The sequence below is a fragment of the Crinia signifera genome, chromosome 3 (genome assembly GCF_055691185.1).
Source record: "Crinia signifera chromosome 3, ASM5569118v1, whole genome shotgun sequence".
Taxonomy (NCBI): domain Eukaryota; kingdom Metazoa; phylum Chordata; class Amphibia; order Anura; family Myobatrachidae; genus Crinia; species Crinia signifera.
The window spans coordinates 45,663,008-45,682,254 of NC_139219.1; the positions used below are offsets into that span (position 1 = coordinate 45,663,008).

Genomic DNA, 19,247 nt, shown 5'->3' on the forward strand with positions numbered 1-19,247 from the left:
GTAGTGGCACACATAAAGTGATAATAAATTTAGGTAAAGTGCTAGTGGATTTAAAAAGTGCCGATGGGTGCCAATAAAGTGCTAATGCCTGTATATCATACCTCTTTAAAAAGAATTACAAACACTGTATTCAAAATAATTAAAACATTAATGATAAAAGCAGACAAAAACTTGAACCACTTTAACTCAAAATCCACATTAAGTCAATGTGGTACTAATGAGTGCATATTAAAAAATCCATCTCATTTCTTTTTGGGCCATTTTTTTCTCTTTCATGTATATGATTGATTGCGAAAGCTAAAGAGGAAATTTTGGTATAAGAACTACCGCCATCGCCGTATGCCTGATTTGTTGTGAAAAAAATATATATAATTCAATGTAAGCATACTAAGTGGAAACAAATAATGGGTTGAAGAAGTATAAAAACATTTTATAAAAAATGGCCATTGGAGACGGAATCACCCTAGCAGACAGGCATGAGTAAGCAGGCAACCAACAAGGGTAAACAGGCAACCAGGGTAGATGGGCAAGTGGAAGCAGGCAATCAAGAAGGATGGACAGGCAAGAGGAAGAAGGCATCCAAACAAGGGTGGACAGGCAAGAGGAAGCAGGCAACCAACAAGGGTGGACAGGCAAGAGGAAGCAGGCAATCAACAAGGATGGACAGGCAAGAGGAAGCAGGCATCCAACAAGGGTGGACAGGCAAGAGGAAGCAGGCAACCAACAAGGGTGGACAGGCAAGAGGAAGCAGGCAACCAACAAGGGTGGACAGGCAAGAAAAGGCAGGCAACCAAAAAGGGTGGACAGGCAAGAGGAAGCAGGCAAAAATGGATATATAAGAAGAGGCCTCCGCAAGATCGAGGGGGTGATGATGATGAAAGCAGGTTAGAAGTGGCGAGGCGTGATAAAGTAGGGTGGACAGACACATGGAGCAGACCAGAGAGAAGGGAGAATTTGCAGAAAAACAGGGAGTATGGGTGAAACAATGGGGGTGATTCACATTGACTCGGTAAGCATAGTACATTCAATGCTTATAGAGTAGTTAGATGCCACCTGTCAGGCAAGCAAACTCATGTCCCCCTTCCCCGAGCCAACATCTGCATTTGTATGCTCACACATCTATTCGCATGCGAGTGTACGGGCGAAAAATCATTCGATGGTCGGCAACCATCAAATGATTGTTCCATCCCTTCACAGATAAAAGTCAGTCTAGGCTGACTTTTATTTACAAGCTCCTGAATGAAGACTTGGCGGACGGCTGACTTCCTATGACGTCAGCAGCACATCCCGAGCAGGCTTCGGCATGCCTGAGTTCACATGGGGATACCCAGTGTTTTTCCTGGCGCATCCACCATTTTTGTGCGACGCCCAGGAAACGCTGGCCATCCCCATGCTCCAGCCCCCTGCTCGCACCACTATGTGCGAACGTTTCGGCGAGTGTGATACTCACCAAAGGAGTTCGTAGTGCGGGTCTGCACGTGCGTATTTTCACCAATAGACATAAACAGACCCGCACCATCAGTTCCGAAACAAATTCAGCTCTTTCTGAGCCAACCTGAATCACCCCAATGTGTGATATGCTGCTGTTTGTGTGTATGGTAGGTGACATTAGAAATGGGGAAATGTGAGAGTGGCCCCAAAACAAATTGATGGCCCTGTAGCTATGTCACTGATGTAAGAGAGCACGGCTTACCGTACATACTGTCCAAGTGTACGATTCACGGTTTACATTTACAATTTTACTGAAAAGGCCAAGATCATAAATTGTTGGAATATGGCACAATAACTTACAATGTGGATCCTTGTTACATATTAAATCAAGCAAACGCTTGGATTAGATCTGTAATATCTTCCCCCTGTGTTCATATAATTTACAGTACTGGAAGTGACAAGCAGTTCTATGTAAGATACACTGAAATTTAAGAATCTGATACTGATTTGCAAAGAAAGTGTATAAAAATCTTAGCTGCATCTAAACTCCAGGTGAACAAAAAAAAATTCTAAAAAGGATAAAACATTCTACTCACTCAACATTGTGATTTAATCCCCGGAGTCCATTAATGTAGAGACTTGTATATTCTTATTGCTGGTGATATAAGACTACAGTAAGTGTAGGAAAATGTACTTTTTCCTCAATGAATTCTTAAAGTGCATATAAGGCTACATGACCCTAAAATTTCTAAATGTAGGAGTTCCATAACCACAGAATAAAAGACTGTTTATTTTCCCTCAAATGGCAGCAACAAATTGAGTGGAGAAATTATGTATTTTCTACATGTTTACCTGAATATCATATTTGCCAGCATGTGAATTTAATTTACAAGGGTCTTTTGTTGACGAGCTTCTGCATCCACCAAAGTCACGCAAGTTGCATGGTGGCCATGTTTATTCAGTTAAAGGTACTCTTATCGCTGCGGATATTGACCTTACCATGAATGTCTAACCCTTTGAGTGGCAATTGAATTTGTCAGAATAGGTGGGGAAATTTCCCAAGCTATCATTTGTATTTATCATAATGACCTGCAACGTTTAACTTATATAGGAATTATAAGATTTTTATACAGAACAAATTTTATTTGAATTTATATAACAAATGTCAGTGAACTTGGAATTTTAGTGGATTCTTTGCACATCTCTCACAGATTTTAGCACTCAAAGGGTTAATGCCATTTGGTGCAATATAATTCTGCAGTTGATAGATAAGACTATACACTTAAATATCCATCTGTGTGAACATGTTTTTATTGTTTTGGATGCGATCGCTTTTAAGTGTTTCAGGGGAAAAAACTTTATTTACCAGTAGTATTTTACATTATATGTAGAGATGTGCAGGTTCTTATTTACTCTGATTTCAAAGCAGGATCATATTGGCTATCAACTGTCAACAACTGTCATGTGATTTGGGATAGCCAATCCAAGATCCTGCTTTGAAATCAGAGCAAAACATGACTTTTATTGCAGACTCCATGTCAGTCTTCACCTACTGTAATAAAACTTAAGTGGAATGTTCCGACCCCCCCTTAGTGCTAAGTAGAATCTTCAATTCTTTAAGCCTGCACTTTAGCTAATATACCCCTGGATTATTTATGAGGTCAACATTCAGAATGTTGACAGGTCCTGAATGTCAAAATACCGACATTACTGTTAGGTCGATACACAATAAATGTTAAAATGTCCACATTCAACATGTTGGTGCTATAATGTAAAAAAAAAATTGTTGTTGATTATTTCAGCCAGACCCAAAAAACACAATAACAAAAAAACATATCAACGTTCAGGTGTCAACATGTAAAATGTCAACATCCTGAATGCATCAACATTTTCACCATGTTGAACTAATTGTAAATATATTGCTTGTCAACCTAACATTCATGTTGACATTCAGAACCTGTTCACATTCTTGTGTCAGTGTTTTCAAAGTCGACCAGTTGACTTGATACCCTTATGCTAACCCAATATTTATTTATTTATTAACAGTTTCTTATATAGCGCTTAATATTCCACAGCGCTTTACAGAGAATATTTGAACATTCACATCAGTCCCTGCCCCAGTGGAGCTTACAATCTATATTCCCTACCACATGTACACGCACACACATTCATTCTAGGGTTAATTTGGTTAGGAGCCAAATAACCTACCAGTATATTTTTGGGAATGTGGGAGGAAACCGGAGTACCCAGAGGAAACCCACGCAAGCACGGGGAGAATATACAAACTCTGCACAGTTAGAGCCATGGTGGGAATTGAACCCATGACCTCAGTGCTCTGAGGCAGTAATGCTAACTATTACACCGTCCGTACTGCCCTGCCCAATATTATCATATACATATTTTGCTAAGTAACTTACGTGTTGAAATATTTAACATCTGTTGATTTTATGATCGGATGCTTCCATTGAAAAACAGCAAAAATAATGACAATTAAAAAGTGACAAAGATTTCAACATATTTCTATTGCTGTTTAAAGAGTATGTAAAGCAAGTTTCTGTCATCCCTATTAAATGATGTGCATTAGTTTAAAAAATAAATTAAATAAGGGTGTAAACCCCTGACTCAGGCATGTCCAAACTGTGGCCCTCCAGCTGATGTGAAACTACACATCCCAGCATGCCTTGCCATGGTTTTAGCATTCCCTAATAGCAAATCTGTGGCAAGGCATGTAGTTTCAAAACAGCTGGAGGACATGCCTGCCCTAACTAAACATGTGTTACTATGCTCAAAGAATTATTCATATAAAGCAGGCTGCCATATTTGGAGGACAGGGCTTCTTCACTTTTGATGGCAGAGAATGACAGTGTGCAACACCAAAAATGTCAACACTAAATTTTAGATTATTGACATGTGACAGACACCATCATGACAGTGCCATAGAGACGTGGAAGATGATGCATCTATGATGAAGTGGGGAGGTAATACCTCTTTATATGTTAACAAAACTGCAGTAGAATGTCATGCCAACAGTTATTCTGTTAAAGACAATGATCGCTACTTAATGTAGAGTGATCATCTTCTCTTCATGTAATAGTATTTCTTTCCTGATAGGATGGATGTCTCCCAGAGAGAGATTGTCCCCATCCATAGTGCCCTCTCAATAGTTTGGTAAGCTTGATACAGCTGTCATGACCTCATCAGTAACCAGGTCTATACGCAGTGGAGCAGTTATGGGATATTCTGGAATGGATTGAGTGCATTTTCCACCATTATCAGTTGGGTGGGAAAATGGCGCTTAAAAACTCAATTACACAATTCCAAGCATTGGTAAACTTAATGCCACAGTGCATGAATAGGGTGTGTAAACTCTCTGTTCAACGACTTGATCTTGGTAATTGTGATTTTGTGGCTAGTACAGGGCAGAAACAGAAAATGTACACTAAATGTTTATTCAAAAGAAAAATCTAAAAAAAATTTGCAGAATAATGGCTTCAATGCTTGGTTAAAGCCTAATGGGGCGATTTCAAAGCATCTTGTAAGCGATTTGACGAGATTGCTTAGAAAATGCCCCTACATCGCTTAGTGTATAGGGGCTATAGCGATGCAGGGCCCTATCGCCCGACGATTACTATCCAGTATGCTAAGTAAAGCTATTAAGATCGCTGGTCAGGGCAAGTGTTGCGCTGAGACACATCACTCAGCAGTGTCGCCCTGTATGTAGGCCTCATAACCGTTTTTATCAAGATTAGAAATAATTCTAATCTTTAGGATGAACTCAACAGAACCCTTTGCTTTTATACAGTATATTGGGTTAAAGATTAAGAAAGATGTAGTCATAAGACAACGAGTTAATAGTAGCAAAAAAAAAGTACAATTTCAGTTCTCTTTTGAAAAAGTGAACTATTCGACTGAAGTCTAAAATATGCATTTGGTGCCTCTCTGTGGCACAGTGGTTAGCACTGTGAGTATACGGTCATTCTTGCAAGAGGGTCTATCTGTGTGGAAGGAGGATCTTTTTTAAGTATGGATGTGCTCCTCAGCTTCCCAAGTTTCCCTGTTCCCTCAGCTTCCCAAGTTTCCCATGGATGTGCTCCTCAGCTTCCCAGGTTTCCTCTCTAGCTGCTCCGATTTCTACCCACAGTCCAACAATATATTGGTAGGTTAATTGGCTGCTGACAAAATAGATCCATATGTGTAAGAAATATTATCTAACTTTAAACTGTTGTTTCGGCATGTGTTAGCAGGAATACCAAGAAAAATTGCTGATCAAATTTACCAGAGAAATTCTTTTATAAACCAAGATTTTATTTTTTTTCACTTGATGACTGTAGTAGACAGAATGTTGCCCCATAGGTTTCATCACCTCAGTCTACTACAACCAGGAACATGCCATGTCTGAATGTTTTAGTACCACCAGAGTTTCGAGCTGCCAGAATAAAATACATTCCACAGCTAAGGACAGAAACATAACGAAGCAGCATTGAGATGACTTGTTTTTCTCCCTCTGATTGCACGCCAGGGCAAACATTTAACAGGTCTGGCAGTCTTGAACTGCATTGGCCAGTATAACTAGAGTATTGTATGAAAGCGTGAAGGAAATCTTACTAAATAAAGACCACTACATTTATTTGCTTCATGTATGTAATTACTGGAAAAATTGATCCCACTTCCAAATTACTGCAAAAGAAAATACCAGAACTGACTCGTCCGCAGTTTATAAAAAAATAAAGGCGGTTTCCTATTTTCGGTGTATAAATCTTGTCATGACTGATGCAAAAATATGCTTTATAGCTTCATTGTAACTAATTTAAAATAGATATTTTATTAAGTTCTGGGCCATCCTACCATAAACCCAGAGTTTTACTTCATATCTTGTACAGCTGAGCCTTCCATTAATTGCTAAGCTTCCACTGCAGTTTGGCAGTGGCGCACTTGCTGCTGCTGTGTTGATCAGCGTTCTCTCAGGAGCCCCACTGATAACTGAAATTATTTATTTATTTACAGTTTCTTATATAACGCAGCAGATTCTGTTGAGCTTTGCAATAGGAAACAGTGATAAAACAAACTGGGTAGTAACAAGCCGACATAGAGGAAGGAGGGCCCTGCCCGCAAGCTTACAATACATAGGTATAATAGGAGGGAAACACCTCACCTCAGTCTACCACAACCAGGAACATGCCATGTCTGAATGTTTTAGTACCACCAGAGTTTTGAGGCACCAGTAATAGCATAGCAGTCCCAGCAAGTTACAAGTCCAGATGGGAAGCTTTATAATACATAATTGCCTTAGAGGGTTATGCGTGTAGAACTTAAATATGATAGGCTTGCCTGAAGAGGTGAGTTTTCAGGGAACACTTGAAAGTTTGAAGGCTAGCGGAGAGTCTTATTGTGCGAGGAAATATGGGTCCGGTTGACTCCCATCTGGTACCGGGGTTAACCCCTGTCCCTACTAATTCAGCATCACAGCAAACAGCAATGTACATGCAATCTGCTGCTGCAGAGTCGTCTTAAACTGGCCATACACCTAAAGATTTCTTGTCAGATCTGGCTGGTTGGTTCAAAAATCTGGTAATATCTGAATAACTGTTCTTGGCAGTTTTCCAGCATTTCGAAGCAAAATGGGCAACTGTCATTTCGTCCCATAAGTTACCAGGTTTTTGTTCCAACCAGCTAGAGCGGATGACCCACCAATCTGTACATATAATGTATATCATTTTTATTTTGTCTATGGGGGAGGGAGATCCAAACTCATGGTGTGTACACACGGTGAGATTCCCTAGCTATTCGACTTTAGATTTGAGTGCTATGCAATCTTTGCTATCTCTGTACTATTTACATACAATCTACATTAGAGTTGCAATATATAGTCACTGCTGCCCTGTCTATCTGGGTTTTCAATTTGTGCTACCATGGGAGGGCATACGATCTGCATGCGATTCTGACTATATAGTCAAAATCTAATGTCAAATCTCACCGTGTGTACACATCATTAGACTTGCCTCCAGGCAGAGCCTGCATCCCTGGTCACTGGTCACATGTAACCTGAAATGTTTCAGTAGAGACTCATTAAAGATAAAACATAGACAAGAGAGACTCTTCTTTTATGAGGATGAAAAACAGCTGGTAGACTCCTATGCAAATAAAATGTCCTGTAGCATATGCCCTTCTGCTCCACGGTAGGGTTCTGTGCTCCCTAAGATCGCCTTAGGACCCTGGGTTACGGTTTAACAGGTGTACCGCCCCAGTCAAACTCCCCACCTGCCACTGTCCCCATCTATCCCATGTGCAAAAGATATAGCGGAGAGACCGACTATCCTATGAGACTAGACCTAGACCGTGGATGTCTCTTAACTGCTCAGCAGAACAGTAGTGAGATCTAATATTGGGGAAGATGTACTAAGCATGGCTAAGAGAAAAACTGGAGATAAAGTGGAAGGCGATAACGCACCGGCCAATCAGCTGTGTTTGAAATATGACAGTTGGGAGTTGATTGGCTGGTGCGTTATCTCCTTCCACTTTATCTCTTTTGTTAATTTATTTATTATTCTCTCCCTGATGTCGCATGTATGGATGTATGGAATCCGCTTGGTGGCATATTTTAATTTTAAAATATGATCTACATTATTACTATCTTGCAGAAGACTTTTCCCAAGTAATAATACTTGTACTTCTCAGGAGACAAAACAATATCTCACAGCAAGCACATTCAGAAAGTGTTCTGCACACTGGCAGCTTTTCTGTGACCTTGGAGAGAGTCTACTTTATGTGTTCGGATTTTGTTTCAGTATATCTGATCTAGAAACATATACTGTAATATAAATACTTCTATCACCCCAGAATCTTTTTCAGATCTGTTTGGTTCCATAACTTAGGTTCTGGTGTTCTATCAGACTCAACAAGTCAATATCTTCCATAGTCTGGTGATGATCTTCCGGTACTTATGTAGTATCTGGGCTGCCGATTTTGTGATTGTATGCCTTACCTTAAGGCATACAATCAGATGCGATGCGATTCGATGCGATTTTGCATAGGATTCAATGTTAAGAAGGTCCTGTTAATTTCCCCACTATCCAAGTGGGCATAGAGTTGATTTTATATAGCGTGGCGAGCGCAGCGAGCCACCGAGCCCGAAGCGTGGCGAGCCCCGCGAGGGGATGCATATTTCTTAAAAAGTATTCTGTGTCCCCTCGCGGGGCTCGCTGCGCTTGCCTCGCTACGCTCGCCACAGGTTTGTATCCAACTCCATGCCCACTTGGATAGTGGGGAAAGGAAAAGGACCCCTTTTTCCCATTGAATTCTATGTTAAAATGGACTCAGACCATTTTAACATTGAATCCTATGGAAAAATCTTGACCATCGCATCGCATACGATTTGGTCGCATGCGATGCGATCCGATTTCTAAATCGGACGCCCAGATACTACATAAGTACCGATCTTCCTCTTACCAGCAATATGTTACCAAATAACAGCACAAAACCTGTATAGAATGGTGCACTTCGGCAGGAGCAACAAGTCTTTTTTTGGGGGGAATTGTGGAAGACATTGGGGGACATGATTAATTTTGTGGAACAAAAAATCCCAGGTAATAATTTGTATTTATATTCCAATTAAGGAAATAAGCCTTTAAAGAGGATATGCACCTTATTATTTACTAGAATGTCTTTTTACTAGAAGCTTCTGTCAATGGAAATGAAGAGACAGACAAAGCTACTGTACTTCATTTTATTAAGCAGGCTGACCGTGGAATCCGGACACCCAGGTCCACAAAGTCTGTGTCCAATGACACAGAACCTGCCCCCAAATGCCGTTGTCAGTGACATCCCAAGACCCATTCGGCACATGTGATGACCCACAACCATCGTATTTCCAAACAAACTTTCAGATTTGAATACAAATGTTAATTAGGTCCTATAATTAGGACAACAGATCCTAGATCAGGGGTTCTTGAATTTGGTCCACGGGACCCCACACAGTTCACGTTTTCCAGGTCACCCAACAGGTGCACTCATTACTCACTGACACATTTAAAAGATCTACAGGTGGGGCTAATTGTTTCACTTGTGATTCTGTAAGATTATTTCACTTGAGACCTGCAAAACATGCACTGTGTGGGGTCCTGAGGACCGAATTTGAGAACGTGTGTTCTAGATATTCTCTTTTAGTGAACCATGTAATACATATAGATGGAGCGCCTCTCAGCCAGCACCGGGGCTCGCCAGAATGCCCCCGCTGGCGAGATGGTGCTCCATCTGACTGAGCGGCAGGGGATGCGAAGCCTGCCCGTTTACGCTTCAGGGAGAGGGCCATGGTTTTGGGGGGGGGGGGGGCAATCGGCAGGGAGCGGCGGCAAGGAGCTCCGTTGGAAGGGGACGCACGAGCATCTCCAGCGTGTGCATTCCCTTCCGGCAGCAGGAGGTTGGCGATCTGACCACCAGACCCCCCTGCTAGATGGCCGGCGCTCCATCTGTAGCGGTTGATGTATCAAGCAGTGAAATCAGTAACCTCTATAAAATGATAAACAGCAGCTGGTATGGTATGGCCAACTTGTTCACAATTTCCAATGCTTGATACATCAACCGCAAAGTTTACGAAAATTAGAAACTTCATCAAAATGTCACATAAATAATTCTAATTGCTAGCTGGAGTTGAAAATTATTTTCGGCATACCTATTATTATTATTTTGATCTCAATGACTACTGAAATAAAAATGCCTGATTTATCATGCACAGAAGAAAAGAAATCTCTGTATATTCACATTACAGTCCTAGTAGCCCTAAATAATATTATGTTTTTTCAAAGGAAGAGGGAAGGAGCTCAAGTACCTTGGAGACCAAGTTCGCACTCTGTGCTTGCTCCAGGCTAAGAAAGCTCTTAACAGATTTTATCGGAAGATCTATACACAAGGCAATAGGGCAAATAAACATCAAGTCTGCAAACTCAGAGAACAACATGCTAGAAAGCAGGATTTACAGTATGGACCAACTTTGTGAGAAGGTATAAAATATAAATATACTGTAGACACATTTGCTTCATATTATCACAAAAAGGGCCTTAAACACCCCAAACTATTTCAGCCACAATGCAATCCAGTTTGTAAACTTCCAGCCCTCCTCATCATTCCTATAATCATGAATATTGTTTAAGTATTTGGGGGTTGATTTATGAAGACCCTAAAGCCCATCATTAGCGGATTTACAGCAATAGGACAAATGGGAAATTAGAGAATTGCAATTATCAACGTCTTTGCTTAACCACATCTTCTCCCTGGTCAGTAAAAATAGTGACTACTCTAGGAACTCAACCTACAAATAATACCCCATGGGACTTCATCATTTTAGAATCCCAAACAGCAGGTGTGGCCAAACCGGTCCTCGAGATCTACCAACGGTCCAGGTTTTCCAGGTTACCTAGCTGGTGCACAGCTGTAGTCATTACTAACTGTCACATTTAAAACCTGCTGCATTCATTCCTACTATAGATCCACAGATTGCCTGGAAAACATGCACCGTTGGTAGATCTTGAGGACAGGTTTGGCCACCCCTGCCATACAGCAAGACGATTACCACAATGATCTCTCTCAAAACCAAGGTCAATGTGGTTTACGGCAACCGCAAAAACATTTTCTTCAGGTACTGTATGTGCCCCAAACACAGCATACATATAGATGATGGGCAGTCAGGAAGACGGCATACAGAATACCGATGCTGGCAACCCGATGGAGGGTATCCCGACAGGGGTCTAGGAAATATACATATTCTCCCCCTGACCCTCCTTTCTAGCTGTCTAACCCTAACACACACACCCCTGTAGCCTGAATCTAACCCCCCTCTCCCCACAGCCTAACCCTACCCCCACCTCCTTGGTGCCTAACCCTGAATGCCTAAACCTAACCCCACTTCCCCAGCCACATTCTAGCTAGCGCCACATTGGGTTCCTAGCTGTCGGTATATCTGATCTATTCGGAGATCTGGCGCTGGTGTACTGAACGCCGGCATCCTGACTGCGGGGATGTTAAGCGCATTCCCCATACACAACATACAGATGGAGTCATCCTCATCTAGCCATCTCTGGATAGCCATGGTGTGCCATGGCTATCCAAGGACTATTGTTCTCAGCTGCAATACAATACATAGAACAATACAGTAAGGGATTCGCAGAGTAATCCTATTACTTACTTAATCCTAATGAAGGACTAGATGGAAATGGCTCCATCCGTATGATGTAAAATAGGCTGGAGTCATACATAGTAGTATAATTTTTTAAATGAAGCTGGGAATACGTGGGGTGGACATCTTCAGATGTATGGCAGCATTCAACGAGCAAAGCGTTAAAACTAATAAATACCTTCATAGTAAAGACAGTTTTTTTGAGAATCAAGATAAAGAAAGGATGCTACAATTCGCCAAGTGCTAGAAAAGAAAATCCGCCGTTCCCAGCTGAAGGGCAACAGTGCTCTTTTACACAAGATGACCAAATTAGCTGAAGCTGACATTAAAGCACTAAGCCCCACACATGCAATCCGCACTTAGGCTGACTTTCCCTAGGAAAACATCGCAATACATTATACTGCCTGATATCACCAGGTTTAATTGTATTTGTCACTGTGACAGTTCTGGACTTTGCATCTCTACCTGCAACTTCTTACTTACTGTATTTGGCCTAATGTCCCACCGTGTCCTTAAGGGCCTTAAGGCATTCATCTGCAAAGTGACATAAAATGGCATTTCTAAATTTTGCACCTTGTAATAAATAATTCCCGTGTCTGTTACACACTACCAGCAAATAGAAGGTGACAACGTAATACCACTGCCCTTTAAATAGACCACTTACTTACAAAGCCAAACAACTATTTTTCACCTATTTACCAACTTTTGTAATCTTAAATAAACACTCTGTTGCTCTGTTTTTATACCTTTTCTCACTAGCAAAACTATAAATGATGCGGTGATCTATATAATCAACGTAGCTAAACACTAACCATGATAAAGCTCAACGGTACAAATGTTTTGTAAGACAACATAACACTTGACAATAAGCTACCCTTTTACATCCTTTAACCTATATGAACTTCTACATTTTTCCACTGGAATTATAGCAGTGGCGTAGCAAATCCACTGCAGTCCAAGCGCTGGCTTGGGGGAGCCGTCACCGTCTGCCATCTGCCATCTTGGAGGAGACTAATGCTAGAGGTCCTACTGGACCTCTAGCGCCAGAGAAGCACAGCGTGTATAGCATTACCTGGAAGTATCTGATTCCGGGAACGCCTTCATTCCCGCAAGCATTGAACATCTGACAACAAGCAAATAACCCCTGGTAACAAGCAAGAAACCCCTGGTAATGACCAAGTACCTGGCAAAGAGCATGCAATACCAGGCAACGAACATGAACCCTGGCAACGAGCAAGAAACCCTGGCAACAAGCATGTAGGTTAAAAAGGTATAATTAATATATGTCCTAATGCCGACACTCTAGATGGGTTATGATGCCCCCAATGCCATGTCCTTTCTGCACCACAGCTATGTTAGGAGTAGGGAGGACCCCCTTTTATTTAACCCCCCCCCCCAACACATATAAGAAATGCGTTCAGGCCATAGCTATGTTTGGCCATAGTCACCATGGCCTGGTCTCACTTAATATTGAAAAATAGAAAAAGCTCGATTAGAGGTTATTCTAATGCTGACCATACAATAGATCAGTAATTTCCAACCCTGGACCTCAAGTGCCCCCAACAGTACATGTTTTCCAGGTCACCCAGCAGGTGCACTCATTATTCAGACACATTTTAAAAGATCCACAAGTGGAGCTAATTATGTCACTTTTCTGTGATTCTGTGTGGAGACCTGGAAAATGGGCACTGTTGGGGGTACTTGAGGACCAGGGATGGGAACCACTGCATTAGAGCAGAGAAGTCAGGGAACCTCCAATGTGATGCACACAGGGCCGGGCATCTCATCAGACCTGCTGTCCAATACATGTGATTTAGAAGCTTTTTATGCGATTAACTGCCGCAATCGCATAAGAAGTGGCCAAGTCACATGTATTTCACCCCAATTATATTGTCGGCAGATGCTGTAATTGTAATCTCCCTGTGGCCTATCCAAATAGCGTGAATTGCCTGGGATTATTGAATTAGGGGTACAAGGTTGGATAAAAAAGCAAAGGTGACAAGGGTAATCTTTGTCAAGTGCCTCTACTTAGTTACGTCACCTCCCCAAGGCCCATTCAGTAAGAGAGTGGTGAGTGGTAAGGTATCAAAATAATGTATTCAAATCCTGTCCAAAAGCCCAACGTGACAGCTTTGTTTAGGTGCAACCAAAGGATAGTATCAAAGCCTCAGTGGGACTCACGGCTAAGCAGCATGTTGGAAGAGGAGAAATCATGAGAAAAAAATTATATCATTCTTCCATTATAAAAGACTATAGAATGGTCTCCCCTATTGCTAGCACTTACATGTGCTGTGTAAACCGGGCATAAAGTAATAGTAATTGGCAAGTCAGACGATTGAGAGTCCCAGTGCATACTCTATGTAACAGAGAGTATGGAGAATATACACAGATTATGGTTCCTGTAGAATGGTCAGTGATGAGAGGAAACACCAGGAAATATTCTTTCGTTCACAAACTATTTTGCCATTGCAACAGTGTGTGCCTACCAAAAGTAGGGTGATGCTGGGGCTGGGTAACTGCCTTGCTGGCAAGAAGCAACACTCTACTAGAGTATGTCTATAAAGGATAACTCAAGGGATTTGCTCAAGTAGTAAACAACTGTGATGCTACAGATACAGCCACAATCATCTTTGTTGCGATATGGACGCTAGCGCCGTTTGGTGCGGAATCACAACACTGTGCCATGCGCTGTCTACTGCTTTTCTATGAGCCGCAGGTATGAATTAGGCACAGGAGTATAACATCTGGTGCGTGCCTTGCACCATGCATGGAGTACGGCAGAGCAACGGCCAGTATGACTACATCTGTATGTTGCAGGGAGACTTAATATTGGTAATTCCGCCTGCTTATCTGCATACCTGTACAATAAGGCACTGGACAAATGCTGAAGTTGATGTCCATTCACCCATTGTCTGTGTTCTAACATGAAGTAACTGGGCATTAGATTTACACTCAGTAGGCACCACTAGCACTGGAAAAGCTCCATTTCTTTGGTGCCCACTTGTGATGGATCAGGTTGTGATGGATGGTTATCTTTTATAACAGGCACACTCGCACCCTATACAGCAGACTGTGGAACATTACAATACAGTGTGGAACATAAGCAAGAAGTTGATAAACTTGGAGGAAGCAACCAACTGAGCTGTAAGGAATCGTACCTGCACTTCGTAGATTAGGGTCTAGACCTGGCATCTCCTTGGCAGCTTCTGGGCTTACACTATAGATAGATGCACCGGCTTCATTAGTAATGCTGAAAAATGAAATAATAGGTATATTAGTCAATGAAGCCTCCTGTGCTGGGCACTGATTACGTTCTCTGCTCTTTAAGGGTAAATTTCCTTCTAGATGCTGTCTTTAGCTTAAGAAAGAACCTTATTAAAGAGGCAACTGAAACCCATGTGTATGTGATGCATGTGTGACATGCATTATTATTATTACTTACATTTTACCTGTCGTTGTCTACTTGCGGTCAATCCCAAGAAAATGAAAGTATTTGACAAAGTGGAAAGGCAGCATAGCGAACGTAACAAGCAGAAATGTGAGGACTCTCATGGAGCAATGACTTTTAGTCTCATCCACTTATGTATGCAATAATAATAATATACAAATATATATAACACACAAGTCCACCATTAGATCATCATTGATCAGTTACTCAGAACAGCATTAAATTATTAATTATATCTTCTTACCCCCCACCCCCCTGCTCCCCTCACAGATGCATCTCCCATAGGTTTCTATTGGGGGGTGCAATGCTGCCCGATGTATTATTTAGCAGATTGGGAATTTTTTGAATAATAGAGAAAAGAATCAATTTACTTTTAATGTGTATGTATACACTTAATTAAATCTAATTCAAAAGAGAGCGACACACACCTGAACAGATGTCTTAGACAATTCATATAAAAATTTATTATAAAAGAAGAAAAAGACAAAAACACAAATAAAATCACAAAATACAATATCACAAATATAATTATCCCTATTAGGAATACAATAAAATTGTTAGCCACTTAATCAAAGGTTACTAATAAACCCAGCTCTCAGACATTGTCCCTGCGTATGAAATGGAGAATATCCATCAAATGTTACTTCAGAAGGATTATATATAAACGTAGGGCCAGTTAGGATGGTGATCCTTTGGGGTCTTTGAAAGCTTTTCCTTTTGTAAAGAAAGATGTGCACATCTAAAACATTATTAGACCGTTCTTTGTTAACAAGGGGTCCTCAGGAGGAAAGGTTGCGCTATTTCTAAATTGAGACCAGTACCTCTCAGATGTAGCGGGTACTTGTATGCAGTCCCTGCCCGATGTATTATTTAGCAGATTCCATTACGCTTTACAATAGTAGACAGTGATAAAACGAACTGGGTAACAACAGACAGACTAGGAGGTAGGAGGGCCCTGCTGCAAACTTACACATCTATAGGGATATAGGAGGGAAACACAAGGACAGGCACCAGTAATAGCATAACAGTCCCACCAAGTTGCAAGTCCAGAAGAAACCTATACAGGTAGAGTCACCTGTATCCAGAGATCTCTTATCCGAAATATTCCAAAAACCGTGGATTTCGGATTTTTTTTTCCGTTCCCCCTGCCCCTTTTTTTTTTATACTTACCAAGTCCACCGATGTCCACGGCGGCCTTCAGGGTCTTCTTCAGCGGTCCCAGGAGTGCATTGCGCGGGTGCGCCAGTGACATCACCGGCACGCCTGCAAACTCGCGCAATGCACCCCTTGGACTCCTGAAGAAGACCCTGATGGTTGCAGTGGATGCCGGGGGACCAGGTAATTATGTTCAAAACAAAAATTTAAATCGAAAAACCGTAATAATCCCTTATCCGATATGCTCGTGGTCCCGAGCATTTCGGATAAGGGATACACAACCTGTATAACACATAAGTGCCTCAGAGGGTTTTGAGTGTGGAACTTAAATATGATAGGCTTGCCTGAAGAGGTGAGTTTTCAGGGAATGCTTGAAAGGCTAGTGGAGAGTCTTAGGGGGGTATGCAATGTGCCGGCGCTATTTCCGACGTGGGAAATAGCGGCGGCTCCCTAGTCAATGCTGTCATGAACGAGAGCATTGATGCGGGATCACGGCAGAATGGGCCCAACTTCAGAAGCTGTCGGGCTTGTTCTGCCGATAACGGCCATGGAATGTCGTTATCCGGGCCGCAGATCGACAATCCATGGCCATTTTCGCGGCCAAGCCCCCTTTGCGCCCATCGGCAGGCGGGACATTGAATCCCGTCTGTCGTTATGCGGTCAATCTGACCGCAAACAGGCCAGGATCACGGCTGTCGGCGGGGATCGACAGCCGTGATCCCAGATTGCATACCCCCCCTTATTGTGCGTGGAAGGGCATTCCATAGGGTAGGAGCAGCCCAATGAAATCCTGTAATAGTGAATGGGAGCTAGTGATCCGTGCAGAAGAGAGACGCAGATCTTGTGTAAAGCTGAGTGATCGAGATGGGAGATATTTTGTGATAAGTGCAGAGATATATGCTGGTGCAGTATGGTGAATAGATTTATATGCTAGCAGAAGTGTTTTATATTGAATACTGTAAAATACAGGCAACCAATGGAGGGACTGGCAGAGCGGATCAGCGGACTATGAGACTCTTGCTAGGAAGATCAGCCTAGCAGCAGCATTTAATATGGATTGCAGTGGTGAGAGTCTGTTCTTGGGAAGACCAGTTAGGAGACTATTGCAATAATCAATGCGGGATATAATGAGTGCATGGATAAGAGATTTAGTAGTGTCTTGTGTGAGATACGGTCGTATTTTGGATATGTTTTTTAGATGCATGTAACATGATTTGGAGACAGATTGAATGTATCAACATCGGGCAGCATCGCAGTGGGTCCCTGGGCTACAGACATTCTGAGATGGCGGTAGCTCATTGTAGCCGATAGATCACACTGCCTATGTACAGTATATATGCACCACTGGTTTGTGTGTCATAGTAATAGTGTTTGTAAATGAGATCCATAATGTTCTACAGCAGAAAGTGCCCATTGACATTGCATGAGTCAAAATGTAAATTAGGTATTGACCAGCAGAGGGAGCAGCACTTACTGTAATAACACTTATATGCCACTTTCTGATGACCAGTAGCTGCTGAAAATATCTAATTAGAGGAAAAATGTTGGTGGTAAGAATGGTACTGTTACATGGTACGTGTCATCCAAAATAATATTTGTGCTTCAAATCTAGACTGGAATAATCTCAAGGTACATACAACTCCTAGAGTATAGCAGAAAAAAGTTAGGTAAGACCTTGCGCTCTGGGGTTTGAGGGTCAGTGCAATGTCTATGGATTCCAAGTGAAAGGCCGGTGGGTAGTCGAACAGGGAGCAATAACTGTGAGCTGAGTGTTGTAATAAGAAGATCAACTATCAGTGGCTGCAGATGGTAAGATATATGGCTGTCCCACAAAGAGAGAGCCCCTGGATCTGGCTGACTGGAGGCAGGGAGTTCAATAGATGTATGGAGGTACCAAATAGTACTGATGCATCTGCGTCTGGGATACGGTCATATTGTCTACAGCAACTAGGTCGACAAGCATTAGGTCGACACCACTATGTCGACATGGGCTAAGGTTGGAGGGTCATTAGGTCGACACAAGCATTGGGTCGTCAGTCAATAGGTCGACATGGGGTTTTTCAGAGGCAGTGTGCCCATGTGAGGGACGCGGTGCACTTTAACCTGTGTTCATGTCGACTGTGTCGACATTCGGGCAAAAAAAAACAGTGAAAATCACCATGTCGACCTTTTGACTGTCGACATTGCCCATGTCGACTTAATACTTGTGTTGACCTAATGACCTGTCGACCTAATGTTGACCTAGACCCATGTCAACATAATGCTTGTCGACCTAGTTGCTGTAGACAATATGATCCACACCCCTGCGTCAGTCCCCTGCTCAGTGCAGTGGAGGCGAGTGAACAAGGAGGGGTGTGGTATAAATCAGGATGGCTGAAAATGAGTGCTTCTGGTAATAGCACTGCTTTATTGTGAGGCTAAAAGTAACAATACACAAAGTGGAAATAACACTGAGTACAATTCGCAGAATAACACTACCAGTGTGTGGGGTATGGCTGTCCCAAACGTGTTTCGTCCCAATGAGGGACTTTCTCAATGGTCTAGTGAGCTACACTAGACCATTGAGAAAGTCCCTTGTCCACATGTGTTTATGATTAGCAGCCACCAGCACTGGTTTTACCGGTTACATTGCCCATATGAACTGATCCTGGTTCACCAACCCAAGGCACCCCTGCAAGTGTCCTGAGGTACCCCAGGTTGCCTAGGCCCACCGTTTGGCTGCCTTATGGTCATAATCCACATGGGCTCATTTCAAATGATCTATGACTGTTAAAAATAATCTAAACCGGTTCTACCCCCTTGTAAACAGAGTATAACACTGCACTGTATTACATTCGTATAATAGTTCCTGCAGCCACTGTAGGCAGAGACTGATCCTTAACCCTTTCAGCGCCAACATATCTGTGAGAGATGTTAAAAATATCTGCGAAAAATGCCAGCGTTGCTCACGTGTTGTATAAACTCAACTAAAAACGTGTAAAAAAAAAAAAAAAAGATTATATTTCCTATATAAAGGTAAACATTACAGGTCCTTATGATGAAAAA

General features: G+C 42.0%; 1 protein-coding gene across 1 annotated transcript in view; it reads right to left on the reverse strand.

Annotated features, from left to right (window-relative positions):
* The window catches only part of SRBD1 (S1 RNA binding domain 1), a 211,172-nt gene that overhangs the window by 107,598 nt on the left and 84,327 nt on the right, over positions 1-19,247 (reverse strand). Inside the window, exon 16 of the mRNA XM_083175725.1 lies at positions 14,758-14,849. Coding sequence (XP_083031851.1) covers positions 14,758-14,849 — 92 coding nt within the window. The remainder of the gene's footprint in view (positions 1-14,757; positions 14,850-19,247) is intronic.